Consider the following 22,023-nt stretch of genomic DNA (forward strand, 5'->3'; position numbering starts at 1 on the left):
TTGTTTCAGAATACCTCCAGCACTGAATAGCATCCTAGAAAAGCACTTGCTCCCTTGGCTGCTGAGAGAGCATACAGCTGACAATTTGTCAGCACTTCAGCTGCAAGTCTCTGGACAGCCAAATACACACACCCCTGCCAGTGAGCCCTAAAGGGGTTCTGTTGTCCTGGAAACAGGAGGCACACACTTGCTGATGTTTCCAAGTGAGCACAAAGTTGCCTGATTAAGGCTACCTGTCCACCAGCAACTTTTCAACAAGCATGAACCACCAACTTGGCTATCCCACCTGCTTCTCTCCTGCTCCCTATCTGTCAACATTCATAGGAGTGTTTACTACTGCAGTGTGAAAGGCTTTCAAATGATAATGCACTCTTCCAGATTCTCCAGTCCGCCCTCCAGAGTGGCTTTTGAATATAGTTACTTTTAAAATTACACAAGATCACATTTGCTTATTAGCATTTGCTGATAGCACAAGGTGTGCTACTTTGCTCCCAACACACTAGTGCGCCATTGCTAAAGAAGCCAATTTTGCCTTTTTCCCCTCCTCTGTCACACAGAACAACCGGACACAACATTCTTCTGTCCTGTGTCCTATGTGAAATTTTCACCAGTTTTACTGGTAAAAAGATATTTACAATTTCTATATTTAAAGAGGGAAGCTGATGAAGTTGAATTTCCAAAATGGTAAAAGAGGGGAATGCAAAGCCTGAGTTATGATCTGGAAGTTTGCAAACACATCTGAAGTCAGTTCCTGCACCTACTTTTTCCAAGCCTAGCATGAACTGCTCCTGAATTTCATCTGTGTTTTGGAAACACTCTCATTCTACAAATAAGTGTCTGTTATGAAGATGACTACAGTCGCACTATCACTTCGACTAGCAATATCCAGATCTCCAGAATAACACAAGGCTTGTCTCTGCTGGTGGCACAAAAGGGTAGATGTTGAAACACCAGATGCTAAAGAAAAATACTGAAAGAGATGGTTAAGTTGATAATGGGGAATCTGAAACTTTTTCTTTGCAATACTCAACTGTTGAACCCAAAGACAGGTCACACTTAAGTGCTGTAACTTCGTTCAGTCCCTTGTTACTTCTGCTGAAAGACTTTCATGCCAGAACACAGAAAAATAATCAAATATTTCTGGTTCAACTTGGAGGTGGAATTTCTGCTCTCCTGGCACTCACAGGCCAGTTGACAGGAAGGCTGAGGGATAGCATAGACTTTTCTTTAAGCGTCTTAAGAGCTCCAGGAAGACAGTTTTCTCCAGCCTGGAGTCTAGCCAGTGAAGGAACGACATCTAAATCACTACTCAGGAACACATCCTCTCCTCTAAGCAGATGCAAGTGACTGGAGCTCCTGCTGTTAAAATTCCACTGAAGTTTCACACAGTCACGGTCTAGAGCTTGATTTTGCTCTTAGAGACAGTCTTCATATAGATGCAGACAGCACTGTACTACTAAATCTAAAAATCAAACGCTGATGGAAATTAAATGTACTACCAGAAAAGGAAAGGGACTAATTAACAAGTAACATTTAAACTAGTACAACACACTGAGATAGCATCCCAGGGATTCCACGTCACTGTCACAGTGTCAAACAACTGAAGGGTCGTTGTGTCCCAACCTCTTCTTATACCCTTGCACAGAAAGGCTTAAGGCCATCCCCGGTACAGGATCAGTCTCTGCTGGATTAGAGAGTAAGATGTAGTACGCTGTAGCCATGTGCTTACAGAAATAATCTTCTATTATTTGAGAAAGTCTTACATAAAAATAGTAGCTCAAGAAAGACCAGAAAGTCTTTACCTTACGAGGGCTGTCCATATAGGTGGGTGTGATAGCAATGCTCCCACTCTCCGAAGGCTGCCCAGAACTCTTCCCAGAAAGCACTGCTGCCTGCTGCTCCCCCAGTGACCTAAAACAAAAGGAAGGAATCCAGAGTTTGTTCAAACACACTCTGTGCCAGCTTCCACCTGAAGGCAACTGCTGCAGAGGGTTACTACTGTATTTTCAGACATTTGCCTGCCCACACTCTGAAGCACAGCCAATCCAATGTTCTCTAAGTACATTTTACTCTACATGAACATGGATCCCTGAACTTACTCAGGTTTTTTTTTGTGCATGTGTAATACTACCTTAACAATAAAAAAAATATTAAAATCTTATGTATTTAACAGCAACAATGTTTTAAATTGTGTTTACAGCATCCCTGGTATTGGTACTCTGAGTTCCTTTGAATCGTTCTAGATCAATACTGAAAAGGAACCTCAGAAGTTTCACAGATGTTTTAATAGAAGTTATCAGTGCAAATAAGCTATTTTCTTCAGGCTATATTTGTTATACAATGTTTATACTGAGACCACTCAATTGGTGTGTTGTACTTGTGTACACTTATGTCCCAGTTAAGCTCCTCTTACAGGGATACAACTGTACTGGCAAATCACAAATAGATGACAAATCTTATGTGTAATGGACTGAGATGTTACCTAAAAAGATGCTTCTTCTAAATTACTGGACATTCACTTCTCTAGTCTCCATGTTCCTTTCTAGTCTTTGGTATTCACTCTATTAATGGAAACACAATGCAAGGAAGTAACTGGAAAAGCCCAGCATTTCCCCAGCCCTGCCACAAGGATACTAAAGAAGCAGAATCCCTCATCCTGTTTTTCAAGGCAAGTTTCCCAAATCTGCTTTAGCCAGCCCAGGTGGAATAGACAGAAAGGATGTTCTCCACAGTGCTCTTCACAGCCCAGTTGTAAAGACTCACTTCTGACTGGCTTCCATCTGCAGCAAAGCTGAGAGGGCTGAGGTTCCTTTCTTCCCAATGGGAGGCCCAGACTGCTCCAGGGAGTGGGTGGGAATTGGACCAGCAATCTGCAAGCCTTTCATGGCAGATCCTTTCTAACAAAGGAAAAATGAAAGCACAGACTTATCAAGCTAGGCTTAACTAGTAAGCAAGAACATAAAACATCAGTAGGGCTTTATTAGGTATACTTTAAAAAGGGAGTTAAACCATAGGTACACAATAAAAGGAATAGCCTAGTGTTTTGTGAGGATGCTATTCTCAAAACAAAATGGATGTTATTTTGGAAAAGGTGGATTTGCTCTGAAATGTATTTCCCCATTCAGTGTGTGAATTGGAAGAGAATTTGATATGCACTAACCAGTTTCTCATCACCCTCTTGAAACTACTGTTCACCAGGAATTCACCCATATGGTTCTCTTTTCACAATCCTCCTCCTAAGTCTGCAGCACACAGGCAACCCAGCTAGAATTTATCAGCCTAACTGCTTCACAGATCCCTTTTCATCAATTATCTGCACCACAAGTTGCAGTAACATGTCAGGGCTAACCATATCCACAGCATAAAGCAATGCACATTTGCAAAGAGGTGGCATCAGGCTTGCAGTAGGAGAAGAACAGCTGAGGGAAAAACAGGGCACCAACAGGCTAAGGCATGGCTACACTGCGCAGAAGAGCTTGGCTTCTCACTGAGTGAGCGAACTGTTCCGATTCTGGTTCCAGCCGCAGGAGCATGGGATACCCATTCCAGGTAGATTTAATTAGTTCAAGAATAGCAAGGTGTTAACAAGGCCATACTATTTGAAATCTGAAATAGTACATCAGTCAGCACTGTGCTTTATGTATGGATTACCCACACATACACACACATATACCCCAGCTTGCTTGGGATTGTCTCAGGGCCTCTCTGCTAATGCTTCATTAGACAGTTCACATAAAACTCAAACTCAGCTTTTTACTCAACTCAAAGCTGACTCACTCGAATCATTCGATCAGATCGATGGCGTCGACGAATGCGGTTCAAACCCTCCACAAAGCGAATGAATCCGTCTAGGAGCTGCCACTCCTCTTCATCAGAGCGGGGCTTGTCACCGTACACATCACAGTGCACTTCTCCTTCCATAATGCGCTTTGTGGCACTGATGCAGGCAGGCAGGAGCAGAAAGCGGGTCCTCCAAAATTTCAGTGACTCAATAAGGCTGAAGGAACATGGAAGACAGGACAGAGTTCAGCAGGTTCCTATGGAGGATTTTATAGTAAGTAAAATACATATCCACCTGCTGTAAATTTCAGCAAGTATATCTCATTCTGCTGTCCCTGAGTAAGAAAGAGCAGATATGCAAAGGAATGGTCAGCAATCAGTATCACTGAGAAGTAGTAAAACATTAATATGCAGAAGAGAAAACAAGGCTACCTTCAGAGTAATTGTATCATAGAGATACATTTTCTTTTCTGTAAAAGATAGGCTATACAAAGACTTTTCCTCTAAAAATAAGCAAAGAAAAAGGAATTTTAAAGGTACACATTATAGTAGGAGGCATTTTGATTGAGACTTGAAAAGAAGCAAAAATACAGAAAGACTGGTTTTGCTGAGAGAAGATCTCAAAAAGGCTGTTGATACTAGTGGAGATATTCCACATTACTAATAAGAAACCCTTTCCTACCTAGCTTAGGAGTAGGACCCACAGTCAAGCTAAGCCTAGGACTCAAGCAAGCCTCTGATAGATTTAAACTAAATGAAAGTTTTGAGTCAGATCCAGAAATGAGTAAAAAGCCAAGAAAAGCATCTGTGTCATACAAAATGTGATCATATTTCTTTGCATTTGCAGCAGGGAAGAAAAAAATAGTCCATGTTGAATTTTATGATCAGACTTGGTATCAAAGATCAGATAATGCAACAGCAGCACAAAGTAGGATTCCTACAAGGCAACAGCTGCTAGCACCATACAAGTGAAAGCAGGGCAGTTACTCTCCCTGGAGTACTGAGCATTTGTGGTTTGAACTTGTTGAAGAAATTTTAGGTCAAAAAGGAAAAGAAGCAATTAGGGCACAGAACAGTCTGGATAGAAAAGGAGATCTCACCTGAAATCCTCAGAGCCAGCAGAGCAGATATACTGATCCAAGTAATTCCACTTGTACTCTTCTAGTCTCTCATGGGAAAATTCTACCCAGCAAGAGACAAACTCAGAGTCAGAGTGTGAGGGGCACAAGCTGTAAGTGTAGTTTATCTGAGCAGATTCATATGGATACCTAAAAGAGAAAACACAAACATTAATCTCAGCATCATCAATAGCAGTGCTGCTCTTTCTTCTCCTAAAGAGAAAGGTTCTACAGTATGTTCTCTCAAGCACGTACAGGCAGTTGGAAAAGCGTGTTCGTCTGAACATTGATAGCAATGTTCTGCTCAACCAGAGAGATACTCACTTTGGCAGGTATCGAGTCACAGTAATTATTTTGTCTTTTAATGTTACTTTGTGGAAAGTACGGCCCATACTCAGCCAGTACTGATCTTCTTCTTCAGGTCTATTTCTTGATACAAGACCTAATTGTAAAAAGCAAAACACATCCCCTTTCAGCTTACTGCAACAGTCAGAACTTGTCAACAAACTGTACCTACAGAAAGAGACTCCAGAACTGAGCTTCTGAACTCAAGACAAAGTAAAAGCCATCTTTCAGGCCACTTTTTTAAGGGACATATGCACAATGAGCCTTTTGTTCTTACAGTTAAGATTTGCTAGTATCACAGCTAAAGAAGAAGGGCATTCACAATTCATACACCACCAATACAGACCTTCTCTAGTCAGGACAATTAGAGAACAGACAACATGAAGTGTTGAGAAACTGGTGAGTACAATGGTAAAGCTGGGCTCCATTTTTGCTTCCTCTCTGTACTTCGTTTCTGGAACTAACCACTTAAGCTCGGCACTCTACCAAAGGAGCCTTGCTGCTCATCCCCAAACCAGTGAATAACAACCATATCCTGTTCACGTGTATTCCCTACTCTGTGAACACTGTATCACACTGACCTGTCCAGAAAATATCCAGAAAAAAAGTCAGAAGTCAAACAGTAAGTCAGATTCTGCCAAGGGAGTATGATACCCTCTTAACCCACTCCAGTCCTCCGATGTTTAAACTAGGTTTAGTTGACTCATGGTTTCAGGACAATGAAGCTTTATCTGTAGACCTGGGACCTCCACAGCTATTTCAGCGTTACGAAACTGCTCCCAGACACATAAGTTTGGGAGCTTTGGGTCTGAATTCTTCTAGATGTGTGCATGCCCTGCAGTCACCATGTGAACTGTGTTTAAGATGTATTCACCCAAACAGCACTCAAGCCATATTTCATTTGGGTAAACCATCATGAACATGAGGCCAGTTTCTTATTCTGGTTCAAAAATCTGCACCAGCTCCCTCATGGTGCAGCCAAGTTGTTTGTGCTGCTCCAGATCAAGCTCTCTCCCAGCAAAGATTTTCACACAACAACAACAACAACAAAAAAAAAAAAAAAAAAAAAAGGAAAAAAATAAAGAAAGGAAAAAAAGAACAGAGAACTTCAATGAGCATCTATGCCTGATTCATAGAGGTTACTGGGATTAGCAGAAGGAGAGAAAGACAAAAGACTGAACTGTCAATACAAACTCACTCACCTCGACTGTAAAGGGGACTGCTGCTGAGCGGGGGCGGCACAGTTGTGGCGGGTTTCTGTGGTTTGGATTGCACAATAATTTGATAGCCTTGCATGAGACGCTGACAAATAAACTCCTCAAAGACCTGTTGGGCTGTCATCTGCACTCCTTCCTCATCTCTCCTGAACACAAAGGTTAAGGAGAGTAGAATAAGGAAGCTGACCACACACTTATTCTTAGCTCTGCACTTCCTAACTGAGGATTTATGCCTGCACTGGGCTCTGTGCAAGTGGAGGCCTCTGCCTATGAAACCAACCTGCAGGGACAGGAGAGAAAAATGGGTACCCTTCCATTCTAAACAGGTGATTATTACCTGTCTGGCAATACTTATTGATGCCTTTGAAAACAGTTTTGCAACTAGCAACAAATTTGCTTACATTTGTTAAACTTTTGATAAATTCACCAACAATCACTTTTACATAATTTTGCAGAGAATCTCAGTACAGTTTGTAAATGTTCAGCAGAGCTCAGAACTGCAAGGGTGCAGGCAACACCTCACCCTCTCTCACAGTAGGAAGTCTAGAGCAGAGAGAGATTAAAAGACATCACTATGGCATCTTATTACAACTACTTCTGCTCTGAACTTCACCTTACTGCTATAAAAGGAACATGTGGCATTTATTTTAGTTGTTTCTTCATTAATCCTGCTATTTCCTATGTATTTCAAGCACCTTGACTAATACTTTTGTTTTGTTCCCATAAAGCAGCAACAGGAACAGGTCTTTCTGATGTCTTACAAGTTGTTGAAAGTTTGAAAACTGTTTAAGATGATGAGACAGCTTCAGAAAAAAATTAAACCAACCCTATTACAGAATAGTTACCTGAGAAGTTCTATTTTTCCCACTAACACTATTTTCCACCAAGCTTCTTTAAATATCTCTGGAAGTGAGGATAAGCTGCTTAAACACTGCGTGTCCACATGCATTTGCTCATTTAGCGTTTCCAAAATACAGAGAAGGTGCTGGCCAAACCTGTCCATGTCAGCTTCTGGGAGGAGATCATAGCAACCCTCAGTGTAATCATTCTGCAGACTCTGACGGTCGGGGAAGTAGTCCGTGGTAAGAGGGAGACATGCGGGAGTAGTGAGAGATTTCCAGTCCACTCCAACTGTACAACAGAAGCCTGGCACTACGGGGGGAGCAGACAGCGTCAGAACTGCCTCGTCGTATCATTGGGGGGGGCAGACAATGGGGCATATATGGTCACCCATGAAAAAAATAGGGTGCAGAGGGAGTTGAAAGAAATGTGAGAAGAGGAAAGTTAAAAAGAATAAGGGACAAGAACAGAGTTGGCATAAAGTCAACAGAGACAAAAATGGGGTGAAATGGGAAGGGAAAAGGAAAGTAGGACGGGAAGAAGGGAGGGAGAGAAAGAGACAGAGTTTGTTAAACAATGCAGTGCACATGCTAATCCAATCCCATCATGCAAACAGCATTCAAAGTTAATACATTTAATCGTTCGCTGATTGAAAGCTAGAGGTGACATAGCCACTGCTCTTTCAAAATTACAGCAAGTCAGGTGCAGTTAACGCATTATTAACAAAACAGATCAACATTCCAAGTCTGAATAAGAAAATCAGATGAACTTTGCATCCTAGACAACTGCAGGAAGAGCTGGGGATGAGCAGGGAAAGAATGACAGACCAGCCTCTTTCTGGAATAGTACAACAGCAGAAAAGGGAGTATTTCTACAGTTATGAAAACAGAAGACAGATCCAGAGGGGCAGGAAGACCAGAAAACTAGTAACTTGTAAAGCAATCCTTCCCCACACCCTTTCCTAGAGTTATGTTGCAGTTTTGAGATTACAGAGATCTAAAATTGGGCATTAAAAAGCAAAAGCTAACTAAATTACATCAAATCACCAGTTCGCTACTGCACTACTTTCTAACCTGCTTCAAATGATCTCTATCAAAGCACTTGTCCAACTACAAATTCATAACTTCTTTTAATAGAAGTCTTACAGATAGGAAGTTATTTTAATATAAAAATGTTAAAATTAATGGCAGGAACACTGCACAAGAAAGTAATACAGAATAAACCACTATAAAGAAGATACTTTCTTAAGCAGTCACACATTTATTGGTGTGTTAGATGAAGACAGATATTTCTCAGTAAATGGTATCAAATTCAGAAACTGACTGTACTACTTCTCCTTCAATTAGCTGGTGCCGAGCAAACTTTTCATATTGAGAGGCAGGTAAGAATTCAGCAGCTTTAGCTTTTTGCATAATACCGTCTGGTAAGGAAAGAATTTCAAATATAGTATGACAACTACTTTCACATATTCTTAAGACATACAGAACTGCAATCACAGTAAGACCCAGTACAGAGAGATCCTGCAAACTACTGCAGGGCAAAATAAACCACTGCCAAAAGCCAAGTAGGCTCCTCAGTTTCTTGCCTACCACCTCCTGCTGCCTCTATATAGGTACATGCCCTTTCCCTCCCTTTCTTCCCACCTTTGCAAACTCTTTTACAAACCTTTCCCCTGCTTACTTGGATCTGGAGAGTTAGAGACAGCATCTTCCAAGGAATCCTTGTTCTGAGTTTTGAGGTTCATCCCTATAAGAAAGAAATATGTATTTTATTTTAAGGAATCATGCACTTGCACTTTTATTTCAAATAAAAATAAATCAAAAGCATGTAAGTGTTTTAAGATTGTGGCATTTCTCTTCTCAGAAAGAACTCAGGGTTCTGCACAGAAGAAAAATACACAAAGCAAATGAACAAGGGAAAAAAGAAACAACACCTTGGATGACATTAGAACATTTCATTTGAAGAGTTCAGTAGCTAAAAAACAAGCAAAAACAACCTCCCAAAATGCCGAAACACATTTTGAAAAGTAGGTGCCATAAAAAGGCAAATAACAAAAAAAAAAAAAGAAGAGTTACTTGTAATCAGTTAGCTTGCTAATTTCAAGGTCTCAGCAGCTAAGTACTTTTAAATACATTCAGTACCCAAAACCAGAATATTTTTCCTTTGTTTTCTCTTTTTATGAACAAGGGATAAGTTAAGAGGAAGAATTTAATAAAACTTAAGAGCAGCAAGAAAGGAATATATAACAGACTTTCACCTGGTGCAAGAAAAGAACCTATATATAAGATTATAATTCAGACTGTAAAGAGTCTAATTCATGAAAATCATGATACAGATTTACTCCAATTCCAACATTTTTAGGCATAAACTACCAGTCACATTTCACCTCTCTGCCAGGGGGCAGGGAGAAAACAAAACCAACAGCTGAGCTTCTTGATTCATCAAATACAAATTACCTTTTTATCCCTTGCCAGGCTAAAAATTTGAAAAGTATTAATTAAGCCTTCAGTGCTCCTAAATAGGTCCAATAAATTAATTTGTAGACTGTTTAAAACTACCACGTCCTGAAAAGGCAGCAACTTCCATTATGTTTCAATCTTTAAGATACACCTTGGACCATACTTCTAGTAAGGAAGTTTGTATTCCTTGTGAAAGGGGATAAAATGATAGCTACTGAAGAGATGCTCAGGTTTTGAGCAAAATTCAGTTTATACTAACCTAAATAAAGGCTAGTAATAGACTGAGGACTGATGAAAATTTATGTTTAAGTTTTTATTAGGACTTAAGACACTATGATTTTTCTCACTGTCAAATGGATCCGTTCTAAGCAGTCTATTAACCTGGAAAACAAATACCGAAACCGCAGCTCAGGGAACACTAAGCCAACATGATGCTACTGACCCCTTGACCAGTTCTTCCTAGTACTCATTTCACATCTGCTTTATTTGCATCAATATTTGTATAGTTACAGTGAAACAATCCATATAACAAAGAAAAACCCCAGTTAGTCTCCATTTGGATCAGTTCCCTGAGCTGGGTCACCACGTCGCTGTATAAACAGCTGTTGTGGCATAAGAGAGAAAATAAGCAGCTAAGGAGACAACAAAAAATGCTGGCTTAAAAAGCATTTATCAAAATATAAATTTCAGAAAGCCTCCAAACATTTAAAAGGAGCCATTTTTATGAAACTAGCTCAGGTAGATTTATCTAGGAAACTGATATCAACATCACAGCTGTTACTCTAAGCAGCATTTACTACCAGCAAGGACGGTTATCTGCTGCCATGATGATGCCAGTGAAACAGCAGAGGAGCTGGCTCAAATTGGCATTCATCTTTCACCAGCTCTGCTGATGCCACCTGCCATCTAGTCAGGGAATTGCAACAAGATTTATTTGCTCTGAACTATCATCTACCATCTGCTGGACAAGAGAGACAACATACTGAATGTCAGTGTAAATAGATGGCGTAATTTTTCACCGTGAGGCCCAGGTTGCAGCAAAACATGCTGTGGGCAGCAGACGAGAACCAGACTCCCTGAGAAATCATATTTTTGGACATAAAAAAAAATAAAGAACTGTTTCATTTCATAGGTGACTCAAACCATAAGGGAGAAACATAAGTCAAATCACTGAGTCACAGTGTGGCAGCTACAGATGGCTGAGGGCGTTTAGTCAGGGAAAGTCTCATAACAACTTTTTCAAAGACAGACACAGATTAACTTCCAGCACATACATGATTTATATCCAATCTACAGATACAGAAGACTTCTATAAAATGAGAGGATGTTTATTGCCAGGATATGCTCTGCATCTACATTATGCAAATTGTATCCAGTAGCTGAAATGCAGTTAAGCAATTGCAAAAACAAACAAAGTCTATCTGGAAGGCAGGGATAAAAAAAAAAAATGTATTCAGGCAAAATTCAGAAGGAAACAACAGAACAAAATCATTTTTAATGTGACTACATGAATGCAAGCAAAGAGATACAAGAAAATTAAATCTGCTAACTTCTTTATGGCTCTTCAAGGTACTAGCATGGGGGACAAATATAATTCAGAAAGGTGAATTTTCTTTTAAAAAACAATCTTAAAATTGGTTTTGAAAAAAGAACAGATGTCTTGAATGCTATAGTCCAAAAGATCAATTTTTTTTCCCCATGTGCCTATCTCAAAAGAACACCCATAAACCCAGAAGTTGGGTTGCAAAAAGAGAGACAACGCAACAGAATGCTTAGTGTGGCATGTTGTCCACTCACAGAAGCCAAAAAAAATGTTGAGAATTTCCAATAATTCTGGGGCCTGGGTAAGGTAAGAAAGGCAGTGCTAACCTTCAACTGAAAGTACAGATATGACTTCTCTCAAAAATGTGATGAAATATTTTGAGGTGTGTGAATAACATTTAGTATATGCAGTGCCATGTTCAAAGTGCTTAAAATCTGGATAAAGTATATTTGTAGATAATGCCAAGAAATGCTAGAAAACACTGAATCCTAGAACTTACCACGCAACATAAATCTGCATTTTTACAGCTTCTCTCAAAATCTAGGTATGATCAAAGCTTAATTCTTTCCATCAGATTGCACATGTAAAATATACATATATATTTTCCAACAAGTTTCTTAATCCCAAGGGTGACACCTTAAGGCAACTCCACTCAGAAGAAAATGTCCTGAACAATACCAGTTCATATTTAGTTACTTTTTATGTATGGACACCAGTGCTTTGCTGCTGTGGAACTAAGCAACTGCCTGAGATCTTATCTTATGTAAACAATGTGCATCTTTCTATACTAGTTTACAAGATATCTACAGAAGTAGAGGCATATTAAAGAAACAAACACAAAAATCCAAAACCCAAACTAACCCAGAAAACTACAATACATCAAAAAGTCCAAGTAAGAGCATTAATAGTTCACTCGAAGTTGAAAACCGTCTTGCCAAGATTGATTCTCTCTACTTTGTAATGCCTGGTCCACCCACCTTCCACAACTTCTGGCCCTGTTACTCTGTCACTGTTAACAAGGGAGGGCCTTCTCTCCCAACACCCAGCCCCATGCTCTATCACTGCTTTGTTACCTGTGCCGTTGCTGCCAGCCAGACCATTAGAGTACTCTTCTGTTCCGCTGAAGGTCAGGAAAGAGGCACTGTCACCTGGATGCCGAGAGCTGATATGTCTGGAGAAAAACAAAAAGCCTTACCAAAAGAGCTTTATATCTCAAAATAAAAGTATCTACTGCGTATGTGCTACCAACACAACATGTTATTAAACTTAAAGATCAGAACCTTGCTGTTTGCCTTGCTGTAACACATACAAAATCTTAAGGAAAAGGGATCTCCATGCAAAGTCTACACAGATCCACCCAAAGGACCTCACCTGCCAGTTGCCTCATGGTAAGCCAGCTCCAGCAGCTCAGCAGAGGAGTGTGTCAAATCCTGCTGCCCGCTGCCCTGCATTTCCGCCATATTCTGACGAGTTTGATGATGGATCTGGATAGCTTCTCCTGATGGACCTACACAGTTATTTTGATCGTTAATCACCACATCTGCATTGATTCCTCAGTTGCTTGCACCCTCCTCCTGTCAATAACCCAGGCAATGCTAACTAATAGAAATTAAGAAAGCATGTTTGTGAAATCTTCAAAGATTTGAATCTCTGGCATCCCCTCTGAAGCTAGTGAAGCAGAATACTCTTTTAAACATTTTGGATGTCCTACTCACAAGGCATTAAACAAATACGAGAACAATTCAGCATCTAAAAGTCAACCAAATTAGTTAGGATTCACTTCAACAGCCTCCATCTAGTATAAGATTGTTCCACAGAACCTGAAGCTGCAAGTTTGCCACTAGATGCTAATATTTTCGAAAAGAAGATCTCTGATTTCAGGCCTAAACACTTCGTTCAGCCTCTGTTACAGTGCAGTGTTGTTCAAGACACCAGAGTTCACATTGATTCTCATGTTGTGTTAATGCTTAGACAAGGAAAAAGTAACAGCACTCTAATATACTAAAAAACAGACTTACCCACAGGAAAAGTGTGCATCCAGCGCCTCCTGTTCGATGTCAGTTTCATGGGCATGCGGGACGGGGCGAAGGGGTTTATCAGTGCTCGCTGGGGTGTGTACCCCCCAGGCCGAATGTGCAGCATGGATTCTGCACTGCCAACATGGAACCTCCCAGGGGCACTGGAGTCACGTTGCTGAGACTCCAGCATGTTCTCAAGGACATCTAGAAAACACAACTTAAAGTCAGCGTGAGATCATGCAGAAGCCATAGGGATATAAATATTCCCCAGGGTAAGTGGGAATAAGGAGTTGAGTAGGCAGGGAGAGAAGCTGAAAGCAATTTCAATCCAGTCTGCAAGTTACAACATAAACAAGAATCCAGGCAAGAAAGAATATTATTTCATCTGCCATTACAGCATCGCTGTATACTGCATCATTTTTTACTAAACAAAGCCATAAAGAAACCACTTGCTAAGACAACTATGAAGAATTACTCAGAGCTTTGAGAATCCATGAGAAATCAAACGACTGACACACCAGAAACTTCAGGATGACTACCAGACATAGCAGAAGCTACAACTGAGCAATGTATGCCTTTTCTGTAACATTTGACCACTGAAATAAGGGATTTCTTCCAGAAGACATGGGACACGATCTCAGCAAGCTAGCAGTTAGTCATTACTCTTCAATGTAGAGCAGAAGTGCAGTTATTTAGAAACCGGAGAGAGAAATAAACCATATGACTAAGTAGCAATTACTCTGTTCAACAAAAGGAAATCCCAAAGAGAAGGAAAGGTTTATTTACCACTCTATACTGCCAACTGGACCATGTGAAAACCCCCTGTTACTCTGACTCTTCCCTTCCCACCAGTCCTATTCCACACACATCCCCATTCAGCTGCACGCCTTCAGCTGGGTCACAAGACTATCCTTCAAACTAAAGGAGTAACAGAAATATAAAAAAGTGTATATTAACTGACAGCAGGGAAAAACACGAAAGGTAAACGTAATGTGAAGTACACTGTGTGACAGTAGTTCCACACCAGTAAATCCAATTCCTGTAACAGGATAAATATGGTATCAGGGGTCATATAGTATGACAGGAAAAAAAAATATATATATAAAGAGCCTTTAGAGATAGAATTTTACAGAAGACCAAGCAACTGCAGGATGAATACAATTTATGTAGAAATAAAAGAGTTTGTGGAAGATGCCACAAAGAAGAAGGGTTTGTGGAAGATGCCACATACTGTCTGAGAACAAAATTAAATTGTAAGGGAAAAAAGGAGACTGCCAGCATTGCTAACACATCAAGATAGATCAGCAGTATGTCGTCAAAAGGAAGGATCCAGAAAGTGACTCTTAATGACAACAAATCCCCATAGAGAGAAGTTATAAGCAGGGTCCCCCAGGGCTCACTAGTAAGGCCAGCTCTCATTTGACAGAAGATTAGAGGTGACCTGGATAATAAAACGTTACTGGTATGTGTGCACATTTGCAGGCAGGCACAGGAGAATAATCAAGTATTAAAGGAGGCAATAGACAAGGGAAAAGAGCAAATCAGTGTCAGGACACTTCTATTTAGGACAAGCCAAAAGAAAAAAAAAAATTAAAAAAATGCAGCAATGGAATTGGACAAGGACAACAAAGGGACAATGCACACCTAGCCACAGCGGGAACTGCGGAAAAGTTTTACCATGAACGCTAATTACAAGCACCATCTCCCCTGTCCTGACCTGGCAGTGGCCAACACAAACTTGCATCTTCTCTCTCCCCTCTCACTACCTAAGGTACTTTCCCATCTGCCTCAGGCTGACCTCTGGTGCTGGTATAGCCCAAAGAGCTGCTGACTTCACACTGGTGCAGATGTGGCCGTGGGATCATCAGGATGTTGGAGATCTTGCCCAGTGAGCTGTCATCAGAAGCCTGGCTCCTCACCTCCTCTGGGGGCAGCGTGCGGCTCTGCAGAGAAGGGCTGCATGAGACGTCATAGGAACTAGAGCTCTTTCTGGTACGACTTTCTCTCTCCCTCACAGACCTGCTGAAAATAAACAGATATATCCAGTGATATGAAAAATATATTAACTCCTGGGTTATCAAGGGGCTTGAACAGGCCAAAGTCATGTAAGAGAGTCAATACTCAACAGGTGAACTCAAGAATAGGACTACAACGAAGCCATTAACTATTTTTTCTGACTATGTGGGTACTACATACTTGCGTGCATCATACAACAGAACAGAACACTAAAACGCCTCCAGCACAATGGCTGTGAAAAAAGTATGCTCAACTTTTTGTCTAATTCTGCAGACAGTACACCACCCTGGTAATACAGACGTGGTGTAGAAGACACTAGACCTGAGCCTACATTGCTAGGAACACGTATCTATAGGGAAACTACTTGGAATTATGAACTACATTAAACTGTACTGGCATCTGCCAGCATGGATTTCTACAAGCTGCTCATATTAACAAGTGAGTCCACATGCACAGCTTCCTCAGATTTAGGCAATACTACTGAAAGAAGGAGAGCAAAAAAATAATTCAAAACAAGTTCATCAACCCAATATTCCTGAAAAAACACTAAAATTTATATGCTGTTCAATGAATTCGGGCAGGACCTGAGGATAATTAGTCTTTCTCCACAGAGGAAAGGCCATGGAATATTTGAGAACCTGCACTCAGCTTCTCTGCCTCTTCTCCCATTCAGAAAGGCATCATTTTCAGGGAAGATTCCCCACCACTGAACATCTGGCAACAGTTACTAAGCAGTGCATCAAACTAATGCTATCTCTACAACTCTGTGCAAGTCTATTGCACAAGTATTTTCTTACCCAGCTTGCAAAATCTGCTAGGCACTTTGCTAGGAAGACTAGCTTCATTCTACTTCAGACAAAATTAAAGATGTAAGGGAAAAGTATACTTATGCCTTTTCTTAGATCCCACACACTATCTCAGAAATAAAATACCAGACAACTACCTATAAATTCTAACCACAGATAAAGTGTTTTGTTCAATGGTAAGCACGTGGAGCTTAATTATAATTATATTTCTCAAAGTATTTTATGCATCAAGAAACACAACAAAACATGGCTACTCTAGAACTAGTACACTCATAAGCCTCTTACCTGAAAGTGGTACAGCGCTGGGCTCTGGATGGGCCTGGCAGTCTGAACACCTGGGCATCGTAGCCATCATAATCTACCTGGATAGGCAGGGCATTCTCAGCCTCTTTTGGAGCCCCTAATGCTGAAATAAAGATCACAAAGCACTGATACCTCTTTCAAGAAAGTTCAAGATCTGCAAGATTGAAGTATCCAACTCTCATCACTAAGAAAAGTATCTATATCAAAAGAAATCACTTACAAAATTTTCATGAGCAGAACAGCTGGAATAGTTCAATTATCAAAGTTGGTGCCTCTGAATCAGTGTTGCTGAGGCCCTAATATCTTTTCCCTATATATTTAAGACACTAAATTAATATTCAACAAATCAATCCTTGTATGAACAGATGCCTCGAGTTCCCTCACAAGGGAATTGGACATTTTAAAGCATCTTTGCAGTGTCATTTATAGAATGTACACCTTCCTGAAACAAGGTGGTATTAGAAGAATGCAGGCTTCTGCCACTGTAATTTTGTGGTCACAGTGCTGACAACATCCCAAGCCAGTGAACGCCCTCCTGTCCTACTCCCACAAACAGTACCGCTAGCGCACCAGCCTGATACCATCTATTCCTCTAGCCAGGTGACAAGCAGCCAGGACAGAAACTCACCCCTCCATATTAGTTATTTGCCAAGCAGGCAATCAATGTGTACATATTAACGTCCTGAACAACAACTGTGTGGTTTTGATGGTTTTCTGCAACAATTGTCCCTTTCTGCATCTCATCAGTAGTGTTTTTGCTTAAGTGTCATTGTCTGACTACAGCTGTTTGTTAGTTTGGGAGTCAGTGGGATAGCTCATTCCAGAACAGAATTACTCACAGGCATCTCGGTTATTTTTTGCTTTCTCAGTCAGTGGCTGGAGGATCCAACAAAGGAAGTGTGAAGTGATACCAAAAAAAAAAAAGAAAAAAAAAAGAAAAAAAAAGAAAGAAGAGAGAGAGCAAGAGAAAAGAGAAAAGGACACAGTTAGCATGTTCAAAGGAAATATTCCCCAGCGTGATTAAGCACCAGACTTAAAGTTTATCCTGCTGACTCAGTAAGGCAGCCAGACCACTTCAGAAGCATCCAATACTGATAGTCGGTCACAAATCTGTGTAAAAAACACATCTTTGTCAACATCTTTCTTCCTCTCCACAGAGTTCTTTGTTACAGAACAAAACTCTAATTTTTATGGTGACTAAAACATTTCTCATCTAGTTTCATCCTAGAAAGGAAAGACCTATAAACTAGTCCCTCATTCACAATCCCTACAACAACCATTACAGCTTTTCTTTCACTGCCTTTTAACACAGAATCTTAGTTACAGCTGTTGGAATACCTGCTAGAAAGATTCTGATGCTTGGCTGAGAAAAGGTATCTGACAAGCTCGTAAGAAGAAAAGATAAATCAGAAAGATACCTACTTTCCTTCCTGCCAGTTTGATCCGTGGAGTGAAGCTGTTACACTGCAGCTGGCTTTTGGATGTGTAGAAACTGAAAGGAAAAACAGGGTGGCTCAGCCGCCTTCTAAGAATTGAACGCAGTTGGTTAGCTACACAGCAAACACTGCGTGAATCTGAGCTAGCTCTCAGAAGGAGAAAAGGGGATACTTTTCTCTGCATAAGACAACACATGGAAAATACTGATGGAAGGTTAACTCAAGAGAAGTACTCTTTCCTTACAGACCAGCCTTGGATTTCCACAGAGCCTCAGCCTAGACCTCTTCTTAATACGCTTACATCTGCACTCCCCAGTTCACTTCCACTGTCTACACAAAGGTATCAACTTTCACTGTCCACACAGTTCTGTGCAGTTTACGTGACACACTCCCTAATTTATAGAATCATAGAATGGTTAGGGTTGGAAGGGACCTTCAAAGGTCATCTAGTCCAACCCTCCTGCAAGGTGCAGGGACATCTCCAACCAGATCAGGTTGCTCAGAGCCTCATCCAGCCTGGCCTTGAACGTTTCCAGGGATGGGGCATCCACCGCCTTTCTGGGCAACCTGTTCCAGTGTTCTATAACTCGCATTGTAAAAAATTTTTTCCTAATTTCCAATCTAAATCTACCCCCGTCTATTTTAAAACTATTACCCCTCGTCCTATTGCAACAGGCCCTACCAAACAGCCTCTCCCCGTCTTTCTTGTAGGCCCCCTTGAGGTACTGGAAGGCCGCTATCAGGTCTCCCCAGAGCCTCCTCTTCTCCAGGCTGAACAGCCCCAATTCTCTCAGCCTGTCCTCATAAGAGAGGTGCTCCAGCCCTTTTATCATCTTCGTGGCCCTCGTCTGGACCTTCTCCAACTGGTCCATGTCAATAATGACTCACATCAGCGCTTGAAAGCTACAGACCTCCTTTTTTTTTCGTTAAGATCTGTTTCTTGTCATCTGAGTCTTTTAAATCCTGTCTTGTTACAAGCCATCACACAACTTTTTCATCTATGGCAAAGATCAGGTGCCTTCCAGCTAGAAAATACTGGGTATAAGCAACCCATGAATGGTAATTGGTCAGGACAGTCAAATAATGCATGCAGATAGAATGAGGTATTAAAAGAGAGAGGAAAAAAAAAAAATTCTACAGCAGAACAAGGACTGAGGAGGTAGTTTTCATCCTGAGCCCTGATCTCTATGTGTAGGGAAAGAACAGACAGTATTATGGCACAGAACGTTTAACAGAAAGCAGAAAGGAAACCTACTATGTCGTGGCATGAAGCAGTGTAACAGTGAGCCTGAGTGTTTCCTGCAACTGTTCCAACATTTATCCATGTTATCCACATTCTTTCTTGTTCATTTGGGATGTATCTGTTTTCACTAATAACCAATCTAATTGAAGTGATTGGTTTTTTTTTGTTCAGCTTCCTGACTTCATTCAAGCATAGTTAAAAGCTAGAACTCAGTTAGCTGGAAAGAGAGCTTAAGATCAAGACCTTTTCCTCTGCAAATTGCCTATCATCTCTGATATCTTGCATTAATGCCCAGAGTTCCACAAGAATGTTCCTATTTCTGCAAGACTATTGTAATCAATGTCTTTGCTTCACAAGGAGAGCAAAGGAAATAAACAATGAGAGAAGAAAGAGAATTTAACAGATTTCAAAAAGAAAAGCGAAGTAGAAGCATTAAGCAAAGGCTGATAGAGTTCACCTACCTATGGTTTATCCAGTGTGGAATATTGTAGTCATCACCCAATCTGGAGTCGCCAGGTCCACAGCGATTATGAAGCTGTAACAGTAATTCAGAAACACAGCAACTAGTTGTATCTAGCTAGTCACAAAACGCTTAACATTTCTAGTAGTAGAGAGAAGGGAAGAGAAGCATGCGTTACCTTAAAGAGTGGTACAGCATGCAATGGTTGCTCTCCCATGCATACCAAGTCCACACCTATCCCTGTAAACAAAGAACAGGAGAGGTCAGCTATCTACCAAGCAAGACTCATATGCTAAGCCAAAACAGACCATCAATTTGAGCCAAAGGTCCAGTTTGTATTCTTATCAGATTTTAAGATGTAATTATACTGAAAATGGTAGTTAACAGTCCCGCGGTATGGTTACAAACCAACAATGCCACTGGGAATGTAAGAAGTGTTTCTTCTTAACTAATGCAAGTCATGCAAGATTATCCTTTAAGGGAAAGGTCTACATGGATAGATGAAGTTCTCTATCACAAACAAAATAAATTAAATGTCTATATGTTCTCTGAAAATCTTGACATTTCAATACGAAGTGTGGACACAAGTCTTCCAGCTGTACCCCCTCTTTCCAGAGTACAGAAATTACAATAGATACTTTTTCATAGCAAGACAATGCTTGAGCTCTTCCAAATACATCTGTTTGCTTTCATAGAGATTGCACAGTATCACTAGTTATTTACCATTGTCTATCATCCGCTGTTTGGTTAGAATCATAAGGAGTCGATCAACTTCAAATACACCCACACCAGGTGTGATAACCACAGACATTTGGCCAGTCCGATCAAAGTTCCGGTTTATGTAATGCTTGTCAAACACTAAGAGAAAGAATTAGAGAATACTTTAAAAGAAAAAAAGACACTGAATGGTTCAGTTTTTTTCAGAGCAAAGGAGTTGACTGTTTATTAACAATCATATTAAACAAGTTTCCACAAAGCACATGCAAACTTGAGAGGGCTTGTACAGAGCCTTGTCCAATCCGTAAGTGTTAACAAGGCTACAGGAGAGAGAGGAGTTAGGGCAGAAGAGAAGAAAAGATGGGAACCAGATACATAAATGGAATATTTTTGTCATATGCTTAGTGTTTCCTTTATAACACCTCAATACTCAATAATACCTAATACTCAATTATGTGAGAGCCACTGCTTTTCCAGAGACACATAAGACAATTTCTTCTGAGGCTGAAAATTATACCTTAACCACCTAATATTCCCCTCCTCTTCAGTGTCAAGGAACAGGCAACAGAAGTCCACATCCATTTATTGGCAGCTGCTTTAATAGTTCTGCCCCTGTATATTTTTATCCATTGTTCATAACTTACCATTGAATGAAAGATTTATGGCCTCCAGATAGTTCCCTTGTGCAGAGGTAGAATTGTAACCTGGAGGAAAGCCCTCTGGACAAGTGTTCAGAAGGAAAAAAAAAGAAAACAAAAATGATCATCTCTGTATAGACTAGCTTTAAAAGAAAAAGCAACACAAAAAACCAAGCCACAAACAGACAAAAAACCCCCCAAAACACCTCCCACCTCCGGCATTTGTAGTAAATCCCATCACTCCAACAAATTACAGGCAAATTGGTATTGGTAGATCTCACAGAAAGACCAAAGGAAAATAGCCTAGCCAGGAGAGCACTAAGTAGTACAATACCAGACTTCAAGTGAAACTACAGAGTTTACAGACAAGTTGGAAAAATAAAAAAAAAAAAAAAAATTAAAAAAGAGAAAAGGGAAAGGAGGATTCTTGTACCTGCTTGCTCTAGTCGTACCAACACAGGATACTGGATGAAAAGCTTTTTAATGGTCACAAGCAATGAGGTCCACTCTTCTCGTCTCTCATTCTGAACTACAACCCTAGAAAGAGCACAACTTAACGAGGATCATGAAAGGAAGCTTTGAGGAAGAAGTGAGAAGAGATGATCAAACTATAGAAAAAGGAATGCACAAAAAGTGAGTGTTTCCTCCTTCTGCTATACAGCACTTTAGAACTAATGAGTACTTGCAGCAATCACTGAGGTGTAGATGCACACACAAAGGTGGCACACCAGCAGCCAGAATAATCTCTCACTTCTAAATGAGTGATCAACATTATATATCAAATACCATCACTGCTCTGCAAAGCCGTCAGATCATTAACAAGTCCAATGACAGCTTCAACAGCTGCATCTGTTGGGACCATCAGCCAAAGAGCTCAAGTACCTACGTGGAAACACTTGTGGTTTCAGCAATGGCACCATCTGTTCTTCAACTATTCAAAAACGTAAAGATCTGAAAAATAGCCAAATCTTATGCTCAAACTACTCCCAGCACTACAGAACTTTTAAGTTTATTGGCAATTGCAACAGAGTACAGACCACACAATATCCACCTGCATGTGGAAGATTGACTTAGCAACTATGGG

General features: G+C 40.5%; 1 protein-coding gene across 7 annotated transcripts in view; it reads right to left on the reverse strand.

The window, feature by feature from the left end:
• Positions 1 to 22,023, reverse strand: part of DEPDC5 (DEP domain containing 5, GATOR1 subcomplex subunit) — a 46,398-nt gene that overhangs the window by 15,045 nt on the left and 9,330 nt on the right. For 5 of the 7 annotated variants that reach the window (XR_015260487.1, XM_086761893.1, XM_086761896.1 and 2 more), the window contains exons 13-32: positions 21,373 to 21,476; positions 20,946 to 21,020; positions 20,308 to 20,442; positions 19,763 to 19,824; positions 19,586 to 19,659; positions 17,868 to 17,937; positions 17,285 to 17,321; positions 16,428 to 16,548; positions 15,119 to 15,339; positions 13,321 to 13,524; positions 12,674 to 12,809; positions 12,376 to 12,473; positions 8,981 to 9,046; positions 7,456 to 7,639; positions 6,446 to 6,606; positions 5,223 to 5,340; positions 4,881 to 5,048; positions 3,778 to 3,997; positions 2,764 to 2,897; positions 1,803 to 1,911 (exon numbers count right to left, since the gene is read on the reverse strand). Coding sequence is in view for 6 of the 7 variants with exons in the window: in XM_086761893.1 (XP_086618019.1) it covers positions 1,803 to 1,911; positions 2,764 to 2,897; positions 3,778 to 3,997; positions 4,881 to 5,048; positions 5,223 to 5,340; positions 6,446 to 6,606; positions 7,456 to 7,639; positions 8,981 to 9,046; positions 12,376 to 12,473; positions 12,674 to 12,809; positions 13,321 to 13,524; positions 15,119 to 15,339; positions 16,428 to 16,548; positions 17,285 to 17,321; positions 17,868 to 17,937; positions 19,586 to 19,659; positions 19,763 to 19,824; positions 20,308 to 20,442; positions 20,946 to 21,020; positions 21,373 to 21,476 (2,497 nt within the window). In the remaining variant the exon portion in view is untranslated. The remainder of the gene's footprint in view (positions 1 to 1,802; positions 1,912 to 2,763; positions 2,898 to 3,777; positions 3,998 to 4,880; positions 5,049 to 5,222; positions 5,341 to 6,445; positions 6,607 to 7,455; positions 7,640 to 8,980; positions 9,047 to 12,375; positions 12,474 to 12,673; positions 12,810 to 13,320; positions 13,525 to 15,118; positions 15,340 to 16,427; positions 16,549 to 17,284; positions 17,322 to 17,867; positions 17,938 to 19,585; positions 19,660 to 19,762; positions 19,825 to 20,307; positions 20,443 to 20,945; positions 21,021 to 21,372; positions 21,477 to 22,023) is intronic. The other 2 variants (XM_086761897.1, XM_086761894.1) reach the window with 1 other exon arrangement.

Source organism: Chlamydotis macqueenii, chromosome 17, assembly GCF_036417535.1.
Source record: "Chlamydotis macqueenii isolate bChlMac1 chromosome 17, bChlMac1.mat, whole genome shotgun sequence".
NCBI classification, from domain to species: domain Eukaryota; kingdom Metazoa; phylum Chordata; class Aves; order Otidiformes; family Otididae; genus Chlamydotis; species Chlamydotis macqueenii.